The following is a 21829-nucleotide window of genomic DNA, read 5'->3' on the forward strand; positions in this document are numbered from 1 at the left end:
CCTGTTTTCTACCCCTATAACTTTACCTTTGCTCAAAAGTCATATAAATGGAATCATGGATGATTTAATCTTTTATGTCTACACAAATGCTTTTATATAGCAAAATTGAAGTACATTCTACAAAGTGACTGGATTGTAATCCTCAACAACGCCAAGGTAATCACAGTCCAGGAAATTGAGGAACTGTCTCAGATTAATGGAGTCTAGAAAGAATAGACACCTGAGTAAACCACATGACCCTTGAATGATCCTTCTTAAAAGAGCATTATTAGAATAATTGGTGAAACTTGAATTTGGTCTCTGAGTAAAATATATACATGAACTTTTTTGTACTGAATTTTCCTGAAGGTTCAAAAATTTTTCACTATTAAAAGAAAAAATACAGGGGGGTGGACATTAACATCGTGGCAGCCTAAGACATCCCTTGTTTTCATTAATCTTTCAACACCTAAAATTCAGCATCTATTCATGACCAAAAGTGCCTTTGTGAGAACTATGAGATCCAGTACAGTCCTCCAAGGGACCCAGGAGGAGCCTTACCCACCTGTGAATCACATAAGTGAACAGATCCCCATATGGGCTATAGAACTGACAGGAGCCTATGAAATGATTCTGATGCCTGTTGGCTGCCATCCAGGAATACCTAGAAAACACTGAATTGGGCAGATACCCACTGATGAGAGATCTTTTGTAGAAGCCCAGGTATCTAGAGGAGGAATCCTGTATTTTCTTGCACCCAAACCAAAACAGAACAAGTGAGTTTGGACATATTAGTAAGTGGAACTTGCCTACCTCATCTCTTTCCTCGAGGCAGCACTGCTTAGAGAAAAAGGAGGTTGGGGATCCCTCCCACGGGAAAAAAGGGAGAGGAGTGAGTGAATGCCCTACTTCCTCAGCTGGGTGGGATGCTGCTAAAGAAACCCATGTCTCTAGCATCACCCAGAGAATTAAAGCTGAAGCTCCAAGAAAGGGAGAGTGAGGAGATCTGGAAAGATGCAGATAAGAATATCAAAAGGCATTAAAGGGATGCATTTCCTACTGACTGCATTTTAGACTCTAGCCCACTCTTGAATTGCTGGGAAAATGTCACTTGGAGTCCCTCCAACTGGTGTGTGGGCACCACTAATGCCCCAGGTGCCAAACTCACACCTTCCCACACTTGCAGCTGGCTCCTACGTGGCTTCCAGGGGCAGTGGCAAAAGCAAGATCAAGTAGATGGAGTATATGCAGAAAACAAGCCAATGTCTGCAGGTAAGGAAGAAACCACAAACTTAAGCTCTTTTGCCACTTTTGGAAAAAGAAAGGAGTCACCAGTACCTAACTTGGTGAGTTGTAATATGAAAAGGAGATCTACATGCTTAAGAATTTTGCCACAAGAGAGGGCAAGATATGTGGAGCAGATGTGTTCATACAAGACCAGGGAAAGTTCCAGAATATAAACAGGGCCTAGAAAAAGTATCTCTCATCTAAAGGCAGCTAATAAAGATTGGAGGAGATGACTGCTACTTCAAATGCAAACACAGCAATGCAAAACAAACAAACAAACCCTCCAAGGAGTATGAAGAATCCAGGAAACATGACATCACCAAAAGATCATAACAATTCTCCAGTACCAAACCCAAAGACATGGAGGTCTGCAATCTATCCGAGAAAAAATTCAAAAGAGCTGTTTTGAGGAAATTCAATGAAGTAGAAGAAAACACAGAAAGACAACTCAACAAAATCAAGAAATACTACGTGAACAAAGTGAGAAGTTAAACAAAAATAAATAAAAAGGACCAAGCCAATTCTGGAACTGCAGAATTCAATGAATGAAATAAAAAATGCAATAGAGAGCATCAACAGTAGAGTAAGTCAGACAGAAGCCAGAGGACAGGTACTTTGAAATGACTCAGTCAGAGGAGAACAAAGAAGAGGAATGAAAAAGAGCCAAGAAAGCCTATGTGATCCTTGGGCAACCATCAAAAGAATCAATAATAGAACTGGGGTTTCAGAAGTAGAAAAGAGGGAGAAGGGGACATAAAACTTATTTAAATAGAATAGTGGCTGAGAACTTCTTAAACCTGGGAAAAGACTTGGATACCCAAGTTCATAAAGCTGATACATTAACCCATTATTTCAATTCCAAATGATCTTCCCCAAGACACATTATAATTAAACTGTCAGAATTCAAAGAGAGAGACCCTATAAACAGAGAAAAAAAGATTAGGTTATCAGAAGATACATTCAAAGTATTGCTGAAAGATACTGCTGAAAGAACAAAGTTACCAGTTAATAACATTCTGTTGCGCAAAGATATCCTTCAAAAAATGAAGCAGAAACCAAGAATTTCCCAGACAAACAAAAGCTGAGGCAGCTCATCACCACTAGACCTGCATTACAAGAAATGGGAAAAGGAGATCTTCAAACTAAAATGAAAAGACACTAATTAACATGAAAACATAAAAATATATAACATACTGATAAGGATAAATATATAGGGAGATTCAGAAAGCTCTAATTCTGTAATATCATGTGTTAACTGCTTAATTATAGTATAAAGATTAAAGAAAAGCATATTAAAAATAACTATAGCTACTGTAATTTGTTAATGAATATACAACACAAAAGGGAAATTTTGGTATTAGAAACAAAAGAGAATAAAACAGTAGAATTTTTATATGGAATTGAAGATAGGCTGCTATCAGTGTAAATGAACTATTAATATCTATAAGATGATTTATGGTAAGCACAAAGCAAAAACCTAGAGTAGATTCAGAAAAGATGAGAGAATCCGACCATACCACCACAGAAGATCACCAAAGCACAAAAGTGTAAGGAGCGAGAGGGTGAAAAAAAGAAGCAGTAGAAACCTGTGAAAAATGTACAGTGATCACCATGTTAAATGTGAGAGACAGAATGCCCTTCTTCAAAGATCAGTACAACAAAAATGTTTGCTCTCATCACTTCCATTGAACATGGTACCGGAGATTTTAGTTAGTAGAATAATGCAGAAAAGAAACAGAACGCATCCACATTATGTAAGTAAAACCATCTTCACAGAAACATGATCTATACAGAAAATCCAATGGAGTCAACAACAAAAATCCATATAAGTGAGTTTCACAGGATTGCAGGATACAAGATCAGTGCACAAAAATAAAATTTCTTAGGGTACCTGGGTGGCTCAGTCTGTTAGGCATCTGACTCTTGATTTTGGCTTAGGTCATGATCATGTCATGGTTCATGAGTTTGTGCCCCACATTGGGCTCTGTACTGACAGTGTGGAGCCTGCTTGGGATTCTCTCTCTCCTCTCTCTCTCTCTGCCCCTCCCCTGAATTCTCTCTCTCCTTCCCTCTCTCTTTCTCTCTCTCAAAAAATAAGTAAATAAACTAAAAAAATACAATACTTGGCAATACTTATGTTCTATTTTTTAAATTATAGTAATCCTAGTAATGTAAAGTGGTATTGCATTGTGGTTTTTATTTTAGGGAAATTTACATTTCCCTAGTGACTAATGACATTGAGCATTTTTTCTATGTAGTGTCAATGAGCATCTGAAAGCTGAATATAGAAATATAATACCATTAACAATAGAATTAAAATACAGGGAATACTTAGAATTCTGAGAAAAGATAAGTAGAATCCATACACTGTAAAGTGGAGAATGCTGATGAGAAAAACAAAAGACCTAAAGAAAGATACGTGTATACACACTGTTGATACATTATATGAGTCATTATTGTTAAAATGTCAGTTCTCCCCAAATGGATTTGCGGATCAAATGAAAACTGAATTAATTCAGCAAGCTTTTTTTAATAGGCACACTATTTATTATATGCATTTTATATATTATTTTTCAATAGCTGGATGTTTACTATGTAGTACAGTCTTTAAAACTTGCTAATTCATAGTTTAGAAAATGAAAATCTTAAAAATTCATCAAAACTCACAAGCTGATTATAAAAGTTTTTTGGAAGACTAGGGAAAATACTGTCTGAATTATGCATTACACAAACAAAATCTTTTTAGTTATACAACACCATTAAGCACATCTGGAAAAGTGAAACAGGGGTAACTAGACCAAACAGATTTCTGTATTTTCATTCAACTATTTTTATATCCTATTAATGCAAATAAAATTTTAGTACAAATAGTTTTAAACAAGATAGTTTTGTTTGGAATCATGGTAAACCAAGATGTGTATCTGGGGGAATTACCTTGGTTTGTAACTTAAACTATAAAAGATTCCATTTTTGGTCTATTTTAGAATATTCAAAGGGTTCCAAAATGTATAGTTTCCCTTAGCACATTAATGAAAGGATGTAAAGATCAAAAGTGAAATAAATAATAGGTTGTTATCTAGATGGATAATCCTCAATATGTAAACTTGTAAACACAGTAAGATGTACAAAGTATAACATAGTGATAGGATGCCAAGATTAGGTTTTGTTTCATTTTAAGATTTTTTTAAAGGAATTCATTTGGAGTATTAAACCCCACCATTTCATTAAAAAATTTTTTTAATGTTTATTTTTGAGAGAGAAAACGCAAGTGAGGGAGGGGCAGAGTGAGAGGGAGTCACAGAATCTGAAGCAGGTTAAATGCAGGCTCTGAGTTGTCAGCATAGAGCCCGATGTAGGGCTGGAACTCAAGAGCTATGAGATCATGACCTTTTTCTATTAAAAAGGAAAAAACTTAAAAACTAGGATTGTATTCAAACATTTTGTGCAACTGATGCTAAAATATTTTAAGTTGAATTTTTAAGCAAAATACATTTAAAAGGAAACCTGGCATTCAACTGATAAACAGATCGTTAAGAGGCAAAGAACTCACTTCCTCTCAATAAGAGTACCACATCCTAACCCTAAGGCAGCAGGCACACAGAGTCCAAACTAAAAGTCTTTGTGTAAGATTGGACTCCACATTGGCTTAAGACACATAAAAATCAAATATATATGCTCAGTTCATACCCAGTACAGGACACCAATACTGGAGCCTTTTCTTTGTTCCACAATTTATAGTAATCACAGTTAAGTGAATGAGCCAGACATCAAGATGTGATTTCCACTGATTTATGATTGCCCCAAATAGTCTTCACCAGGCAGATCACATGTAGTTTCATAGCAGTACCCTGTTTGATGGCAGTGATGCAGATCCTCTTTTTGTCTAAGCAAATCTGTTGTTATGATGCAAGTTTTTGCTGATTCACACAGATACTTTGGCAAAGGTATCAGCCCCTGCACTGGCAATGCATGCTTTTGATGGATGGCAAGCAACATAATATGTTGATTTATCCAGTATCTTCGTATGTGCTGTCTAAATGCCACAATCTAAAGAGATAGCCATGGCTCCAGACATGAAATAGAATCCATCAGGATCTCCTGCTAGAGTTGTAACAGCATCCAAAGGAACTACCATAGAAAGGATCATTTTACCCATTTTATTGTCAAAAATTTGATATATCTCTCTTCATTAGCAGTTTTTGTAACAGGAAGTATGGGGTGATTTACTACTCTGTTAATGTGATTATTGAATTGTAAACCAGAATCTATCTGTGATGATTTCATCACCAATAACTGATACTTGTAAATCATAAATTAACTGTTCCTCCAGTGTTGAAAGAGGTCACCACATGAACTGAATCCCAGCTGGAAAGTGAACCGATGTGAAGTATTGCACACTCCTTGTCTCTATTAGTAGTGCAAATACCTGGCAATTTTTCTTCCAGATTCTGTAACTTAACAGTGCCACCTGCTGACCAAGACAGTAACTGACTTTATTTATTTATTTGTTTATTTTTTAATTCCAGTATAAGCAAGAGCATCTGTATAAGCAATTGAAGTTCCAGCTAGAACATTTGGTTTCTATGTATCTTGGATCCACATTTGGACCAGGCATATTTTACCACCAGATGGTTGCGTCAGTACTACCACTACACCACTGTTCTCCATTGGAACTAATAGCTAATGACAGAAAATGGCCAGCGTGGGCCCTAAATGTGTAGGTAGGCTCTACATCTAAAGGGACACTCTTTTGGGCAGGAGCTATTTTTTTCAAGTTCCAAAGTTGCAGAGAAGTCCTCAGAGACAGTAGGCGGCACAAGTTCCACATGATGAAAAACAAATGCCTGTACTCCATCAAAATGCTTACATAGTATATAGGTGGGGTTCCATGTCTTTTGAAAGGCATCTTTATTGACAGCTAAACAAGCCATAACTATAGTCTGCATGATTTATTACTGTCAAGTCTGCAAGGTCTCCAAGGCTCAATACACTTAGCAAAACATCAGAACCCATTAAAAAATGACTAACCTCTTCCAGATAGAAACGTGATTGGTTCCACCCATTCTGTGCCATCCTCTGCACCTCCGGCTTCTGCAGCTCCTTCACCGTCTTCAGCAGTCCCTAAAAAATCAAATTCTTTCGGTTCTTCCTCAGTATCAGGATCATTAGGTCAGCAGCTAAACCTTCATTACCTATTTTGTGTTTATTCATCTGACATTTGTCTTTTCTTTCTGGAATGCCTTTGGTCATGTCTTTATCGTCTTCTTCATCACTCTCATCAGCATTTTCTAAGACATGGTGTCTCAAGAGCACCACCAAAAGACCTTTGGGTTTGTCCTTTATGCTTAGGAGACTCACCTCCATTTAGGATCTGTTTTAAATTCTTTGTTTCCAATGATCCATTTGGTTCTGAATCAGTTCAAGCAATGACCTTATCTGCTGACACTGTACATAAAATGTATCTATGTAACCTGCTTCCTGAAGATGTTGTCTTAACAGTTGTCTGCCTTTCTTCCAATCTGACTGGATCTTCTGAGGTTCTGTGGGAGCCTCTGTATCTTTGGTTTCTTCTGATTCAAAGGTTGGCATTTTCAAACTGTAATGGTTCAATTTTGTGCCATATTTTAAACTGTGATATTTTACCCTCTCTTGTTTTAGTGCATATACTAACACCTTTATTCTAAGTACTTCAAGTTTTCTTGATCTTTTCTTTCTCTTTGCAAAAACGCTATCTGGGTTTGCAGCTTGGCCCATTCCACCTTCTAGTGTTTCCACTCTATCTTCAGACAAACCCACTAGAGCTGGATATAGGGCAGCATGCCCAGATAGAGTACCTCTGTGTCTGGGACAGCTTGGGGCCTGCCGCAGGCCTCTCTCCTTTACCCACTCCCTCTGAGAAATTTCTCAGGTTCATATTTCTCATAGGTCCCAGGCCCCTCCTGCTACAAGGGCACAGGATGAGATGCGTACAGCTAGAGGGAGGGTGGTCCTGTGCTGGCCAGGGTAGAGGCCAGTTGGGAGAGGAGTGGGGAGGGAGGTCATTGCTAAACCCTGCTATGAATCAGAGCAAGGAGCTGCTGGCAGATGGCATAATAGGCCCTTGTCCGTCTGCTTCAGCGGGCTTTTGTAAAAAAAGATAAAAATTGAGAAGCTGATTCTAAAATTCATAGAAATATAAAGGACCTAGAATAATGGAAAGAACTTTGAAAAACAAGAACAAAGAGGATTAAAATTTCCTAGTTTTGAGGGGCACCTGGGTGGCTCAGTTGGTTTACACATCTGACTTCCCCTCAGGGCATGATCTCAGGTTTGTGAGTTAGAGCCCTGCATCGAGCTGTGTTGACAGCTCAGAGCCTGGAGTCTGCTTTGGATTCTGTGTCTCCCTCTCTCTCTGCTGCTCCTCCCCTGCTCACGCTCTTTCTTCCTCTCTCAAAAATAAACAAACATTAAAAATATTAAAACATTTCCTGGATTTGAGTTTTATAACGCTGCATCAGTCAAGACAAGATGGCGTGGCATAAATATTGACAAATATATTACTCAGACAGAAAACAGAGTCCAGAAATAGACTAATGTATATATGGAGAACTGTATGAGCAAAATGCAAAGGCAATTCAGCGGAGAAAGGATAGTATTTTCCACAAATGGTGTTGGAGCATTTAGATATTTTTATACAAAAAAACCTTTGCACCATTATTTAGACCCATATGATTACTGGGGGTGTGCAATGTAATTGTCTCCCTCAAGTACAGCTCTAAATACAATGCTTATCTCATCATTAAGCTATCCAAAAGATCTCAAGGTTATTTATAAATATTGACAGCTTATTGAGTGGAAACAGATGTACTCATTGATAGAGCAAATATGTGGACTTTTTTTCATATTATATCTGAAGCCCCTTTGATGTCCCCTACACCAAGCCACATGAGTAAGGGGAGATAGCTATGTAGTGGGACTAAGGGAGGTAGGTATCTTCCATAGGGGAAGCCTGGCAGAAGCCCCAGGGTGACGGTACTTGTTTCCATGCGCCAGGTAAGCAGGTCCCTGTGATTAATTTTATGTGTCAATTTGGCTGGGCCATAGAATCCAGGTACTTGGTCAAATATTATGGACATTTCTGTGAGAGTTTTCTGGGTGAGATTCACATAAATTGGAGATTGAGTAGGGCAGATTGCTCTCTTAGTTGGGCCTCATCCAATCAGTTTAAGGCCTAGATTTAAAAGGAATTCTCTAGGGGCGCCTGGGTGGCTCAGTCGGTTAAGCACCGACTTCAGCTCATGTCATGATCTCACGGTTTGTGGGTTCGAGCCCTGCGTTGGCCTCTGTGCTGACAACTCAGAGCCTGGAGCCTGCTTCAGATTCTGTGTCTCCATCTCTCTCTGGTCCTCCCCTGCGCTCTCTCTCTCTCTCTCTCTGTCTCTCTCTCACAAACAAAAAACATTAAGAATTTTAAAAATTAAAAAAATAATAAACAAAAGGAGTTCTTCAGAAGACTGCCTTCAGAGCTCTTCTGCAATATTGGCTCTTCTTGTATTTTAAGCAGATAGTCCTCAGACTCAAACTGCAACTCTTTCCTGTCAGATTTTGGACTTGCCACACCTCCAATATCACATGAGCAGATTCCTTAAAATAAATCATCTTTTTCTGTCTACTCTTGGTGCTATTTCTCTGGAGAACCTGTCTAATACAGTCTCCTAGGATGTCTTTCTTTGAGGGAGGCATGATCTTAGGATGGTGGAAAAGTTTCCAGCCTAGGGGTTGGGTATTAACACATCACCATCCTTTGTCTCTCTCCCTGGATTTTCGAAAGTCCTCTCATTATCTATTATATCCACATATATTTCTCTCCAGCATATGCTCAGGCCTTATGAAACTCCCTTGACTAAACAGAGGAGCATTGAGGAGAAAAGTCTAAATGGTGGTGTCTGGGGCCCCTGGGTGGCTCAGTTGGTTAATTAAGCTTCTGACTTCTGCTCAGCTCATGATCTCACAACTTGTGACTTCAAGCCCTGCATCAGGCTCTGTGCTGGTGGCTCAGAGCCTAGAGCCTGCTTCAGATTATGTCTCCCTTGCTCTCTGCCCTTCCCTCGCTCATGCTCTTCTCTCTCTTAACAATAAGTAAACATTAAAAATTTTTTTTTTTAAATAAATAGTGGTGTCTGGTGAAGAAGAGAATGTATGTTGGGAGCCAAGTGACACAGGGTAGATGCAAGTTTGGGGCTTTACTTCCATTGCAGGCGCCATGTGATTTCATGCCTATGGAAGTCTCCTCTTTGATGTCTTTACTTAGATGTTTATTTCCTAATTGGAAAGGATAAAAAATTTTAAGTACAATATTATGTGATCATTTTAAGAGGGAAAATAAAGTTTTGTGCTGGGTTCCTGGGGTTCTAGCACTTTAGCTCTGGAGAGGATTGGCATTAGAAAGGTTACGACACCTTAGCTAGAGGAGCCTGTGATCGATAATTATGTGAAAAGATTTTTCTAAAGGTGGGAGGTTTTGTTCATAAATATTCATGTATAATGAATGTTCTAAGAACAGGTAGGGATAGAAAGATGAAAGTAACACTATCCTTACCCACCTTACCTCATGTTTTAGTTTTTAAACCATAGCAGGAGAATGTAGTTGTGAACTAAATGGATAAGAGAAAAAAATAATTCTCAACTGAAGGATCCAGACTGTCACTCCTAAATCATTCAGCACCTAATCCTAACTTCTCTCTTTAACACCCCCAGGTAAGAGAAGGGCAAGAGACGTTCTCCAAGTTTTATAGGCAATTAGATTGTATTTGACATGTATTTAGGGATAAGAAGAAGCTAGTTGCCAGGTGTGTGTTTATAATTCTATGTGGTCTAAATAGGAATATGCTAATCTGTGCATTTTTTCTTAGCTACAGAGAAAAAGCCTTAATTCCCATATTTTACTAAGGTTGTCACTGTATTGATATTTATACAGTTTTTGAAATTAGTTGTAAATATGTCTTTAGGAAAAGTAGAGATTCAGGTTTGGCCAACATTTGTGTTGCCATCACTGCCAGAAGATTCTTTGCAGCTTGTGGATCTCCCCCATCACCACCATTAGTCTTGGGTGAGGACACCCCAGCATTAGGGCTACAGCCTCAGGCCACAATCTAGCTACACCAGCTGCAAGACATCTGGGAAGGCTGGCTCTGGCTTCATCTCAGGAAAGGACAACGTATAATGGGGGGAACTCCCAGAAATGAAAAGTGGACAAAAGAATCTACACAGTCCCAAAGCCAGACAGATCTGCCCCTGTGAGCTAGGGACGCCCTGCCTCCTGCCTGGTCCACTGCCCAGAGGGCCTGTCTGGGGCTGGACACCTGCTCCTCTTCCTGCAGGAGAACTACTAAAGATTTTAGAAGTAGATTCTAGAAAACTTTAACCTGGGCCATGGTTGGCTTTCCTGGAACAAAAATGTGTAAAATTTTAACAACTGTATATGAGGGTGAAAAAGTGAATTTTTCTGGATGTGCATCAAATTCTCCAACGGATCCATTGCCCCCAGTAGGCTAAGAACCACTTTTTCTAAGAGCCCCTCAGCCATCTCTGGAAGGCTCCTAAATATAAATGGGGAATCTTAATCCATAAGTAGGTATTAAAGGGAAAGAAAAATGGTCAAAGAACCTAAAATGGAAATTTATTGACTAAAAAATACATGATTTACAAACACAAATAGAATATACCTTCAGAAAGTACACAAAGCTCAAGTGTATCACTGTCTAATTACAAAGTCAACAACCCATCAACTAGCACCAGATGAAGTAACAGTACATCACTAAGCGCTCTAGAGCTGTCCACAAGACCCCTCCCACTCATATATGCCCATCCTCTACAAAAGTAACAATTATCCTGACTTCCATTGCTGTATGTCAAGTTTGCCTAGTTTCCAACTTTATATAAAAAGAAATATACATGTTCTCCCTTGTGTCAAACTTTATATAAACAGAAACATGTATGTTCTCCTTGGTTACTGGCTTCTTTTGCTAAATATCATCTATATTGTTGCTCATCGTAGTTTATTTTCATTGTTACATATTATTCCATTGTATCAATATACTACAGTTTATTCATGCTTTTGCTGAAGGACTTTTGGAGTTTTCCCAGTTTGGACAATGCCATGAACACTCTTGTACATGAATTTCTTTTTTTTTAATTTTTAAAATTTAAGTTTATTTATTTATCTTGAGAGAGAGAGAAAATCCCAAGCAGGCTTTGCACTGTCAGGGTAGAGATTACAAGCCAAAATAAAAAGTCGGACTCTTAACCAAATGAACCACTAAGGGGTCCCACGGTTGTATTTTGAAGGTAGAGTTAATAGGAATTTCCTGATAGGTTGGATATGGAGGATAGAAAAAGAGAGGCGACAAGGATGTATCTGAAGTGTTTGGCCTAATCAACTTTATGGCTAGAACAGTCATCAACTGATATTAAAAAAAAAAAAAAAAAAAAAAAAACAGAGCAACCAGTTTGAGAGAGATCATGAGTTTTATTTGGGCATGTTACATTTAAGATGTCTATTATACATCCAAATAGATATGTCAGGGAGGCAGCTGGAGTTCAAGAAAGAGGTCTGAGTCATTGATATAAATATAGGAGTTGTTGGCAAATGATAGTGTATTTTAAGGGTCTAAATAGGAAAGAGAAACTACACTGTAATTTGAATGGGAAAGTTTACATTAAAGCTTATTAGCTACAACAGGGGATTGGAGCAATGGGGGTATGGCTGGCTAGTAAGAAGAGAACTCTAGAGAATATTAAGAATAGCAGATCTGAGGAGTAGCCCCTACCCTAGGACAGAGTATACTACAGTTTATTCATGCTTTTGCTAACAGAGATAGAGGGCCCAGGAAGAGTCCCACTCTTCACCCCTAACCTCCATCTGCTGAGATCTAGACCTCATTGAAGGGATATGATGCTGCACCACTGGAACTTGGAATTTCCTCTCCAGGTGCTACCGAAAAGGTAGGTGTCTTAGGGAGTCACTCCATGACATGACAAAAGTACCAGGAGGCTGGGAAAGGGGAGAAACAGTAGGGGCACTGCTGGCCACCACATGCTGGAGGAGCTGGCCCTGGAGAAATGACCCGTCTGCAGAAGCCTGGCCAAGGAGCAAAGCAGAACCAGAAAGCTTGCTCCTACAAGGTCTCTCCACTGCCCTCTACTGACAAAACAACGGATATGCCAGAGTCAAAGGAATAAAAATGTTTGCAAAGGAGGCAATGAACAATGAATTTGTAGCCGAGATACAATAAAGTTTTAACTGATACAGGTGACATATAAAATTACACGACAGAATGAGATCACCTAGGCAATAAGTATAGACACGGAAGAAGACCAAAGGTTGAGCCCTGCGGGCTGCCTTTAACTTAAGCATGTCAGGTAGGAGTGGAAGAATCTTTAGCGAAGGCTACTGAGAAGGAGCAGCCAAGATTGTGGGTGGTGTGCTGGGCGCAAAGAGAATCTAACAGAGAATAGGAGAGGAACTGGAAAACATACTGACAATTCTTTTGTGAAATTTTGCTACAAAGGGGCACAGAGAAAGTGTGTAGTATCTGTTACAGGAAGTGGGGCCAAGAGGAGTTTGTTTTGGAAGAGGAGAGAAATAACTGCATGTTTTATGATGATGGAAATAGTCCAGTAAAAACTGATGTTTGTCGCTTCCCTGAGCCTGTTGGTACTGACAAAAGCCGGGGATTACAGCACTAAAGAAGTCCAGGAGGAGCACCTGGATGGCTCAGTTTGGGATAGGACTTTGGCTCAGATCATGATGTCGTGGTTGTTCGAGCCCCGTGTCAGGCTCTGTGTTGACAGCTCAGAGCCTGGAGCCTGCTTCGGATTCTGTGTCTCCTTCTCTCTCTGCCTCTCCCCCGCTTGTTCGTTTTCTCTCTCTCTCTCTCTCTCTCTCTCACACACACACATAAATAAAACATTTACAATATTTTTTAAGTCCAAGAAATGTCCAGCTCTTGTCATCTTTAAGGATGAGCAGGCAGATGTGTCAGAGAGACTCCCAACCGTGGGATATTCCATTAGGCCACGGAGGGACCCGATACCAGAGGCATTTGGAGGGGACTGGTGCCATGACTCCGGCTGACCAGGGCTACATATATTACTTCGTCTTTCGTCCTTCACCAAGGAACGGACCCAGGCCGCCTTGTCAGCACAGCGCCGGAGGAACCCGTGCGTGCGCGGCTCACGCAGCTCTGAGCCCCAGTATTTGCAGTGTGGCTGGTGTCCCCGCCGGGCGGGGCTTGCGCCGGAGCGGGGCGTGGTCTCGGGTTGGTTCTCAGCGCGCAGTCTTCTCCTGCGCCCCTCCTCGGCCAATCAGGAGCCTTCCTTCAGGTGTTCCCGTGAGTCGCCCTTTAGTCGGTCTCTTTCTTTTGCCTCCCTGTTTCCAGCCGGGGTGCATAGTCCGCGCGTACGGTGCACTTCCGTTTCCGGCGCTGTCCATGCGGGCCTGAGAGGCAGCAGTTGTGAACCCGGTAACTGCCGGGGCTAGGGGAGGCGGCGGTGGTTTTGGGGTTTCGGGGTGTGGGGCTCTGAGAGCTTTGCGAGTCGCACCTGGCGAGATCCTTCAGGACAGTCTTTGCCCCCGAAGAGGGTCTCAGGTGGACAGTCTCACGTCGTTACTTGCCGGAGACTTGCTGCGAGGTCGTTGGGAGTGGCTGAAGGAATTCGTGCCCAGAGTCGGGACTGGGTAGGGAGGTGACAGAGAGAAGTGAGAGGTCTTTTTTTGGGAGGGTAATCCTAGCAGGTGACTCAGAACTCAGCCACATGTGTTGATTCCCAGTTGTACTTTTCCCATCCCTCTCTCTGCTTTCCCCAATCCCCACTCTGAAAGTGCGAAAAGTGTTAGTACAAGTTTAAAATAGAAAAGAGAGGAAAAATAATGTCACCAAATCACATAGCTGTTTAGTTTCAAAGCGTTCCAGGAACTCGGTTCCCCTAACTCCTGGGTAGTGTTTCTTGATGTTATGCTGGTATATGTGGATTTTCTGTTTGCGCTGATGTGGGTCCGTGGGAAATCTCTGATCGCCAGAGTGCAGCCTTCTGACATCGCGCTTAATGCATGGCATGGAAGATACTAGTTTGGATTTCTTTTGCTAGTCAGATAACAGTCCTCTCCTGGCACAATGCCTAGTACATCATGGGCAGACACAAGTATTTACTGAGCTGAAATTAATTCAGTACCCTAACTGAAGTGACTTTGTTTTGTTTTGTTTTAATTAACCAAGCGCTCAGATTGTATACAGCCTGGTTTTCTAAAAAAAAGCTCACTAAATCCGGTGGTTCTCAGTTTGTGGGCCATGAATTCCTGGTATGCTCAGAAATCTTTGTAAAGGTTTCTGCAAAATCCGTGTGATCTCCAGGCATCGTCCACAGTCAACCATATCTCACACATCTAGATGTTACTGGTTTTTTTTAAATGTATATGCATGATTATTGTAATTTAAAAGTTTTACAGAATCAACAGGTACTAAAAAGTAACACTGCTGTCATGTTGGAGAGTCATTAAAATGCTTTAAGTTTTAAAAAGAAAATGTCTTAAAAAATAGTTTAAGTTTGGAAACCACTTCATTAGTCCAATTGATATTTAATGTTGTGCTGTCCAGTATGGTAACTACTAGTCACATATGGCTATTTAAATTTAGAATGGAATTAAAAATTATGTACAATTTCAATGTCTCAGTTTCACTGGATACATTTTAAGTTCTCAGAATCCACATGTGATTAGTGGCCACTCTGTTGGAAAGTATAGATATAGTCTAGTATTTTCCTCATTGAAGAATTAGGCAGTGCTGATATAGACACTTAAGATGAATAAAAAGTAACTTAAGCAGAAGTAACTAAGAAATCTAATTCTAGCATAACAGAAATGAAATTAGAGATAGTATTAAGCAGTTTCTATCCTTGCGTGAATACATATCTCTTCATAAATAAGTGAAATTTACTGTTTTCCCTTGGGTGTTGTCTGAATTGTAAAATGCTTTCCCATCCCTGCCTCATCAGTGAGAGTTACTTGCGAATTGGTAAAAAGCCACTATGGAGACTAAGGACCAGAAGAAACACAGAAAGAAAAACAGTGGGCCCAAAGCTGAGAAGAAAAAGAAACGGCATCTGCAGGATCTCCAAATTGGAGATGAGGAAGATGCCCGGAAGAGAAACCCCAAAGCCTTTGCAGTCCAGTCTGCTGTGCGGATGGCTCGATCCTTTCACAGGTATGTTTAGCTGGGGTTGAGTTGTTCTTCCATTTATTCTTTTTGTTTTTGTTTATTTATTTTTAAGTTTTTATTTATTTATTTTGAGAGAGACAGAGATAGCACAAGTGAGGGAGGGGCAGAGAGGGAGTGAGAGAGAAAATCCCAAGCTGGCTTCCGCACTGCCAGTGCAGAGCCTGATGCCGCACTCAAACCCATGAAACTGAGATCGTGACCTGAGCCGAAACTGATTTGGACACTTAACCTACTGAGCCACCCAGATGCCCTGCCCTTTATTCTTTTTAAATAGTAGGAGCCTCCCCAGATGATGCTTAGATTCATGAGTCTTTAACAACTTTGAAGGACATGAAGATGCATGCGATATTCCTTTTACTAAAATGTGAGCATGTAGTTTTCCGTGTGGAAGCCACTTTGCCTCCAGTATTAGCCCATCGATTGGCTTTTTTTTTGCCCAAGAGAAAAGCTTAAAAGTTTTTCTTTATAGAATTTGTTTTGTGGTAAGAGGAATGCTTGTGTTTTTTTCTGAATTTCTTTCATATTACACATAGTAATAAGTAGCTTTATGTAATGACTTCTTATTATATGCCATGCAGTGTACTTTAAAATTATTGAATTAGGGGCGCCTGGGTGGCTTAGTCGATTGAGCGTCTGACTTTCGCTTAGGTCATGATCTCGCGGTTCGTGGGTTCGAGCCCCGCATCGGGCCCTGTGCTGACTGCCAGCTCGGAGCCTGGAGCCTGTTTCAGTCTGTGACTCCCTCTCTCTCTGACCCTCCCCTGCTCACGCTGTCTCTCTCTCTCTCCTAGAAATAAATAAAACATTAAAAAAAAAATTTTTTTTAAATTATTGAATTAAATTCTCCTTAGAGGAAAGCCAAATATAACTCAAAAGCCTCTGCTGCTACTCATTGTGATCTTCTGCCTGCATGTTTACGTTTTTTTTAAACAACTGTTTTTTTAAACAACTATTACAGTCATCTAATAAAACAATCAGATTTAAGGTGTGTATAGTTTTCAATACTCTGTATTGTTGAAGTCAATCTGTTATGTATTTACTGAAGGGGTCATTTGGATTGGGCCTAGAAGTTAACCAGTTAGTTGTGTCCATGTTGTCTGTTTCTGCTCTCTTTTAAAAATCTTTACTGATAAGGATGATGCCTTTCATATTTTGAAAGTGAATTTACTTTTTTTTTTCTTGTTACAAATAGGACTCAGGATTTGAAGACAAAAAAGCATCACATTCCAGTGGTTGATCGAACTCCATTAGAGCCCCCACCAATAGTGGTAGTGGTGATGGGGCCTCCAAAAGTTGGAAAGAGCACTTTGATCCAGTGCCTAATTCGGAACTTCACCAGGCAGAAGCTGACAGAGATCAGAGGCCCTGTTACAATTGTGTCAGGTAGGAGTGTGCTACCCCAGGCTGATATGGCATATGTTGTCTGAGGGACAGGCGTGTCTTTGTTGAACATTTCTAAATGGTAAAGTAATATTGTCACTTCATATTACCTCTCTTGTGCTAAATTGACTGTAGCTTCAGAAAAGGATAGATTCCCAAAGATAATAACAGTTTAGATGTATACCCTGTTCTCACTGCTACAAGGATTTGCCATCCATGAAAGGTTTGGTAGGCCTGGGCACCCTGGGTTGGTCCTAGTAACCACCTTTTTTTTTTTTTTTAACAGGGAGTGAGTATCTATAGTGTGTCAGGCATACCTGCTCCCCTCATGAAGCCACGTTATGGAAGTGAGGGGGTTTTCCTCTTTTTCCATGAGAATCTTCCTGCTCTGGGAGATGGTGACATTTCTGTTTGAGGGAAAGTGAAACAAATTCCCCAAATGTCAATGGGAGATCTAGAATTTCTTTTTGTTGTTGTTTTTAAAGATGTTATTTTTAAGTAATCTCTTCACCCAACATGGGGCTCAAACTCACAATCCTGAAATCAAGAGTCACACACTACTTACTGAGCCAGCTAGGTGCTTCTGAAATTCTTATTATAGCAGCAACGTAGTTGGATCGAGACTTTTCTTTATCTTAAAGTCATTCCTATCATTTTAACTGATTTCTTTTCAATTTTCTTTTTTTTTTTTTAAAGTAAACTCTACCCCCAACGTGGGCTTGAACTCATGGCTCTAAGACCAAGAGTCGCATGCTCCAGCCAAGCCAGCCAGGCATCCTTTTTTTTTTCTTTTGAGAGAGAAAGAGGGTACAAATGAGTGAGGTGCAAAGAGAGAAATGGGGGGAGAGAATCCTATGAGGGATAGTGAAAGAGAGAAGCGGGGCTCCTGCGGAGCCAAGCTCATGTTCACCCAAAGTGGGTCTAGAGCTTACCCAAAGTGAGGCTTGAACTCACCCGAAGAGGGGCTTGTGCTCATCTGATGTGGGGCTTGTGCTCACCTGAAGCGGGGCTCAAACTCACAAACTGTGAGGTCATGACCTGAGCTGAAGTCAGATGCTTAATGATTGAGCCACCCAGGTGCCCTAGTTTTTTTTTTTAAAGTAATCTATAACCCCAACTTGGGGCTCATACTCCTGACTCTGAGATTAAGAGTAGCAAACTGATTTCTTTTAATTTAGAAATAATGATCGTTCCATGAAGATTCTGTTACGTTAGGTTTGAGGATGTTTTTAGCTATCGTGAGAACATGGGGAACTTTGACAAAGATAGAAGGGTTGGACTGCTGCTGAACAGCAGGATCACGGTCAGCATGAAGCCTGCTCGTCTGCCCATTCCAGTCAGAATTTTACCTGTTTGAGCACTTTATTTGTGTAGGTAGACCTTTAGTACCATTTCAAAATTAGAGAATATAGCAAGAAAGACAAGGTGGAATTTATCAATTTTCTTTTATAAAATTGAATTTCTGGCATACTTCCTTTAAGTGTGTCTGGTGCTTTCCTGTATACAATTAAAATAAGTAATTAGCGTTAATGGCTATATTTTTCCAAGATTTTTTTAAAAGTAAACTCTGTTTTTTACAGGTAAAAAGCGCAGACTTACCATCATTGAATGTGGGTGTGACATTAACATGATGATTGATCTGGCTAAAGTGGCAGATTTGGTAAGTCATTAGGGACAGTGTGAATTTCTGATGTGGACTTAACAGCAGTGTGGTAGATTATTTATCCTATATCTTATGTTGAAGGAAAGAAAGGCTTATGATTATTAAAGGAATGATGAGTGTGATCAGGGATACCATAGATGGGTTTGAACTGTTGATGATGATGATGATAATATTATAATAAAAATAGAATATGCACATTGAAATGTATTCTAAAATCTAAAAGCAAATTACGGAGAAAACCTTTAATGATCATAGTTAATGAAGATACACATACAGATAGACATACTGACATACAAATATATAATAGCAAATACTATTTCTTAGACTCTAATGAGGCACTGTGTTAACACCTTTCTCGAAATGTAGCTCATCTAATCCCCCAGTATGCCTGGAGGTATGTAGGTATTTTTTCCACTTTACATAGGATGAAATGGAGGTCCTAGAAGTTAAGTAGTTTGTCTGAGGATGGGGACACTCTTGATGGTGCCAGTACCTCTGTTCTTTCTCCTTTTTTCTTTAAAAAAAAAAAAATTTTTTTTTAAGTTTATTTATTTTGAGAAAGAGAGAGAGTGCACAAGTGATTTGGGGCAGGAGCAGAGAAAGAGAGGAAGAGAGAGAGAATCCCAAGCAGGCTCTGCACTGTCAGCACAGAGCCTGACACAGAGCTTGAAACCATGAACCGTGAGATCATGACCTGAGCTGAAATCAAGAGTCAGATGCTTAATTGACTGAACCACCCAGGTGCCCTCAGAACCTCTGTTCTTAATGATTATGACAAAATAAGTACATGACTTGCCTTTGAGAAGTTGTCAGAATTTATAATAGAAAATCTAGACAGTATGCAGCATATGGAAATTGTGTAGTTTTGATTGCATTTAATGGTAATGTTTGTTAATTTTGTTTTTAAGTTTATTTATTTTGAGAGAGAGAGAGAGCAAGCATGAGCAGGGGAGAGGCAGAGAGAGATGGAGAGAGAGAATCCCAAGCAGGCTCCAAGCTGTCAGTGCAGAGCCCGATGTAGGGCTCAAACCCACAAACCGTGAGATCATGACTTGAGCTGAAATCCAGAGTCAGACGCTTAACTGAGTGCTCCTAATTACATTTCAAATAAGCAAAAATAAATCCAATAAAAAAAAATGTAAAGTCATATTGATTAGGAAGATTGGGGTAACAGAGGTCTTTGTTTGTTTTTGGTTTAACAATTTCTGGAAAGCTGTTTGGTGACAAAGAGCTACAGATTTTATCCTTTGGCCTAGGAAGTCTTCTGAAATAGAAAATAAAAAGTAATTTAATATGAATATTATGGCTGTGGGATTATAATATTAGAAAAGTAAATACTATTCAAATTTTGAACATATAATGCTACTGCTAATAAAAATAAATGTTATTGTCAGTACAAATTGTGTAAACTTACTAAATCTTGTGGTTTTGAAATGAATAAGGTAGTTTAGCTTATGAGTCATTGGTTTGTTTTTTATGTAAAATATACCAAATCCCTAATTATAAAAGCATACACATATTAAGAAAGATGTTTTTCATATACATCTTTTTAAGATTTAGGAACCCATGTATTTGGTAAAATATTCAAACTATACTATAGGGTACATTGCAAGTTTTTCCTGCCCTGACCCCAGGTCTCTTAGTTTTTCTCAAAGTAGTATTCTTCTAGATATGTATACAAATATACATGCAACTTTTTAAAGCACACACTGTTTATTGTATACACTATTCTGTACTTTGCTTTTTTCCCTTAATGTGTCTAAAGGTAAGTAAGTACTATAGCTCAGCATCATTCTTTTTAAGTATTTCGTTGTATGTACCATAATTTATTTAAGCTGTCTTATGTTGATTGCTCTGCTCTGGGTTATCATAAAGCCTCCTAAGTCACAGCAGAGACACATACAGAACATGATTTTATGAATATGTTGCATGTGTGTGCATTGAAGGAATAATACAAGTTTCATTTATGTTTAGTTGACAAGATTGTCAGTTAAGGAACTGTTTGCTACCTATTTTTCTGATTGTACAATGAACCACTTGCCCCTTGGCACACTATCATGTCAGATGGGATATAGGGATATGTCAATGCAAGCTTAGTCACCTTCAACCCATTCTGGTGCAGTGTAAGAACTCTGTGTGCCAGCTTGTCCTGTGGTCTACAGTGGCAGCTGCACTTTCTTGTAGGGCTTGGTGGCCCACCTTCATGTATTTTGTGCTTTAGGATTATGAATGTTCCTTATTTTAACCAAAGATAAGTTTTTCTGTTTCTGTGTGTGTGTGTGTATTTTTAATTAGCTACCGAAAAGTGAGAACAGAGATATCTTTAATATTTTGTTAAAACTAGAAGTTTCTTACTTCTAGAAAAATCAGCTCTGAAGTTATTTTGCTTATTTGAAGAGTCAGAATTTTATTATTATTTTTTAATGTTTATTTATTTTTAAGAGAGAGAGAGCCAGTAGAGGAGGGGCAGAGAAAGGGAGACAGACTCTCTAGCAGGCCCCACACTGCCAGTGCAAAGCCTGACATGGGGCTCAAACTCACAGACTGTAAGATCATGACATGAGCTGAAATCAAGAGTCAGATACTTAACTCACTGAGCCACCCAGGTGCCCCTAGAGAGTCAAAATTTTAAAACTTGGTCTTATATGCTTATATTTTCTTAGTATTCATAACTTTACTATTTTTGGCTTAATTCTAAACTGGAAGCTTTTTTTTTTTAAGTTTCTGAGCAATTGCATATTACAAATTAACATAGAAGATGGAGCCTTCCTGCTATATACCTCCTAGCAAAAAAAAACCTTTTTTTCCCCCTTTTAGAAGACTGAAACAAAAAAACTTGGGTTTCTTATATTTTTGCTATTTTTCATTGGTTGCCACTTTGTCCTATTTTTTGGATGTCAGAGATCTTTTATTTGGTTTCGCTGTCAGAGACTTGTTATTTGACTTAAAAATACCTTACACAAAACTTTATTTCTGGAAGTGAGGACTTTTCCAGGTGAAGGCCAAGTCAGACCTAGCTTTTTCTGAGCTATTTCTAATCGATCCAAATTCTTGAAGTGAAAATTTATATTGTGGTGGTTATTGCCTCATGGTTGCCTTTTGGAGAAAGTCAAAGGGTGGTATTTTCTCTGTCATGATGATCCCTAAGTAATCCTTTAATTTAGTCTAGAATAGGAGTTGGCAAACTTCTTCTGTAAAGGGCCAGATGGTAAATATCTTAAGCTTTGCGGGTCATACTTTGTTCCAGCTACTTAGCTTTGTAGTT

The 21829-nt window shown here is 39.4% G+C and overlaps 1 protein-coding gene and 1 pseudogene across 2 annotated transcripts in view; one reads left to right on the forward strand and one right to left on the reverse strand.

The window, feature by feature from the left end:
* Positions 1-5188: 5188 nt before the first annotated feature.
* Positions 5189-7180, reverse strand: LOC120249241 (annotated as a pseudogene).
* Positions 7181-13720: 6540 nt separating this feature from the next.
* BMS1 (BMS1 ribosome biogenesis factor) overlaps positions 13721-21829 on the forward strand; it is a 47514-nt gene continuing 39405 nt past the window's right edge. For both annotated transcript variants that reach the window (XM_039257756.1, XM_039257757.1), the window contains exons 1-4: positions 13721-13769; positions 15298-15506; positions 16714-16904; positions 18482-18561. In XM_039257756.1, coding sequence (XP_039113687.1) covers positions 15331-15506; positions 16714-16904; positions 18482-18561 — 447 coding nt within the window. In that variant the 5' untranslated portion in view covers positions 13721-13769; positions 15298-15330. The remainder of the gene's footprint in view (positions 13770-15297; positions 15507-16713; positions 16905-18481; positions 18562-21829) is intronic.

The sequence above is a fragment of the Hyaena hyaena genome, unplaced genomic scaffold (assembly GCF_003009895.1).
Source record: "Hyaena hyaena isolate Hyena2069 unplaced genomic scaffold, ASM300989v1 scaffold_631, whole genome shotgun sequence".
NCBI classification, from domain to species: Eukaryota; Metazoa; Chordata; class Mammalia; order Carnivora; family Hyaenidae; genus Hyaena; species Hyaena hyaena.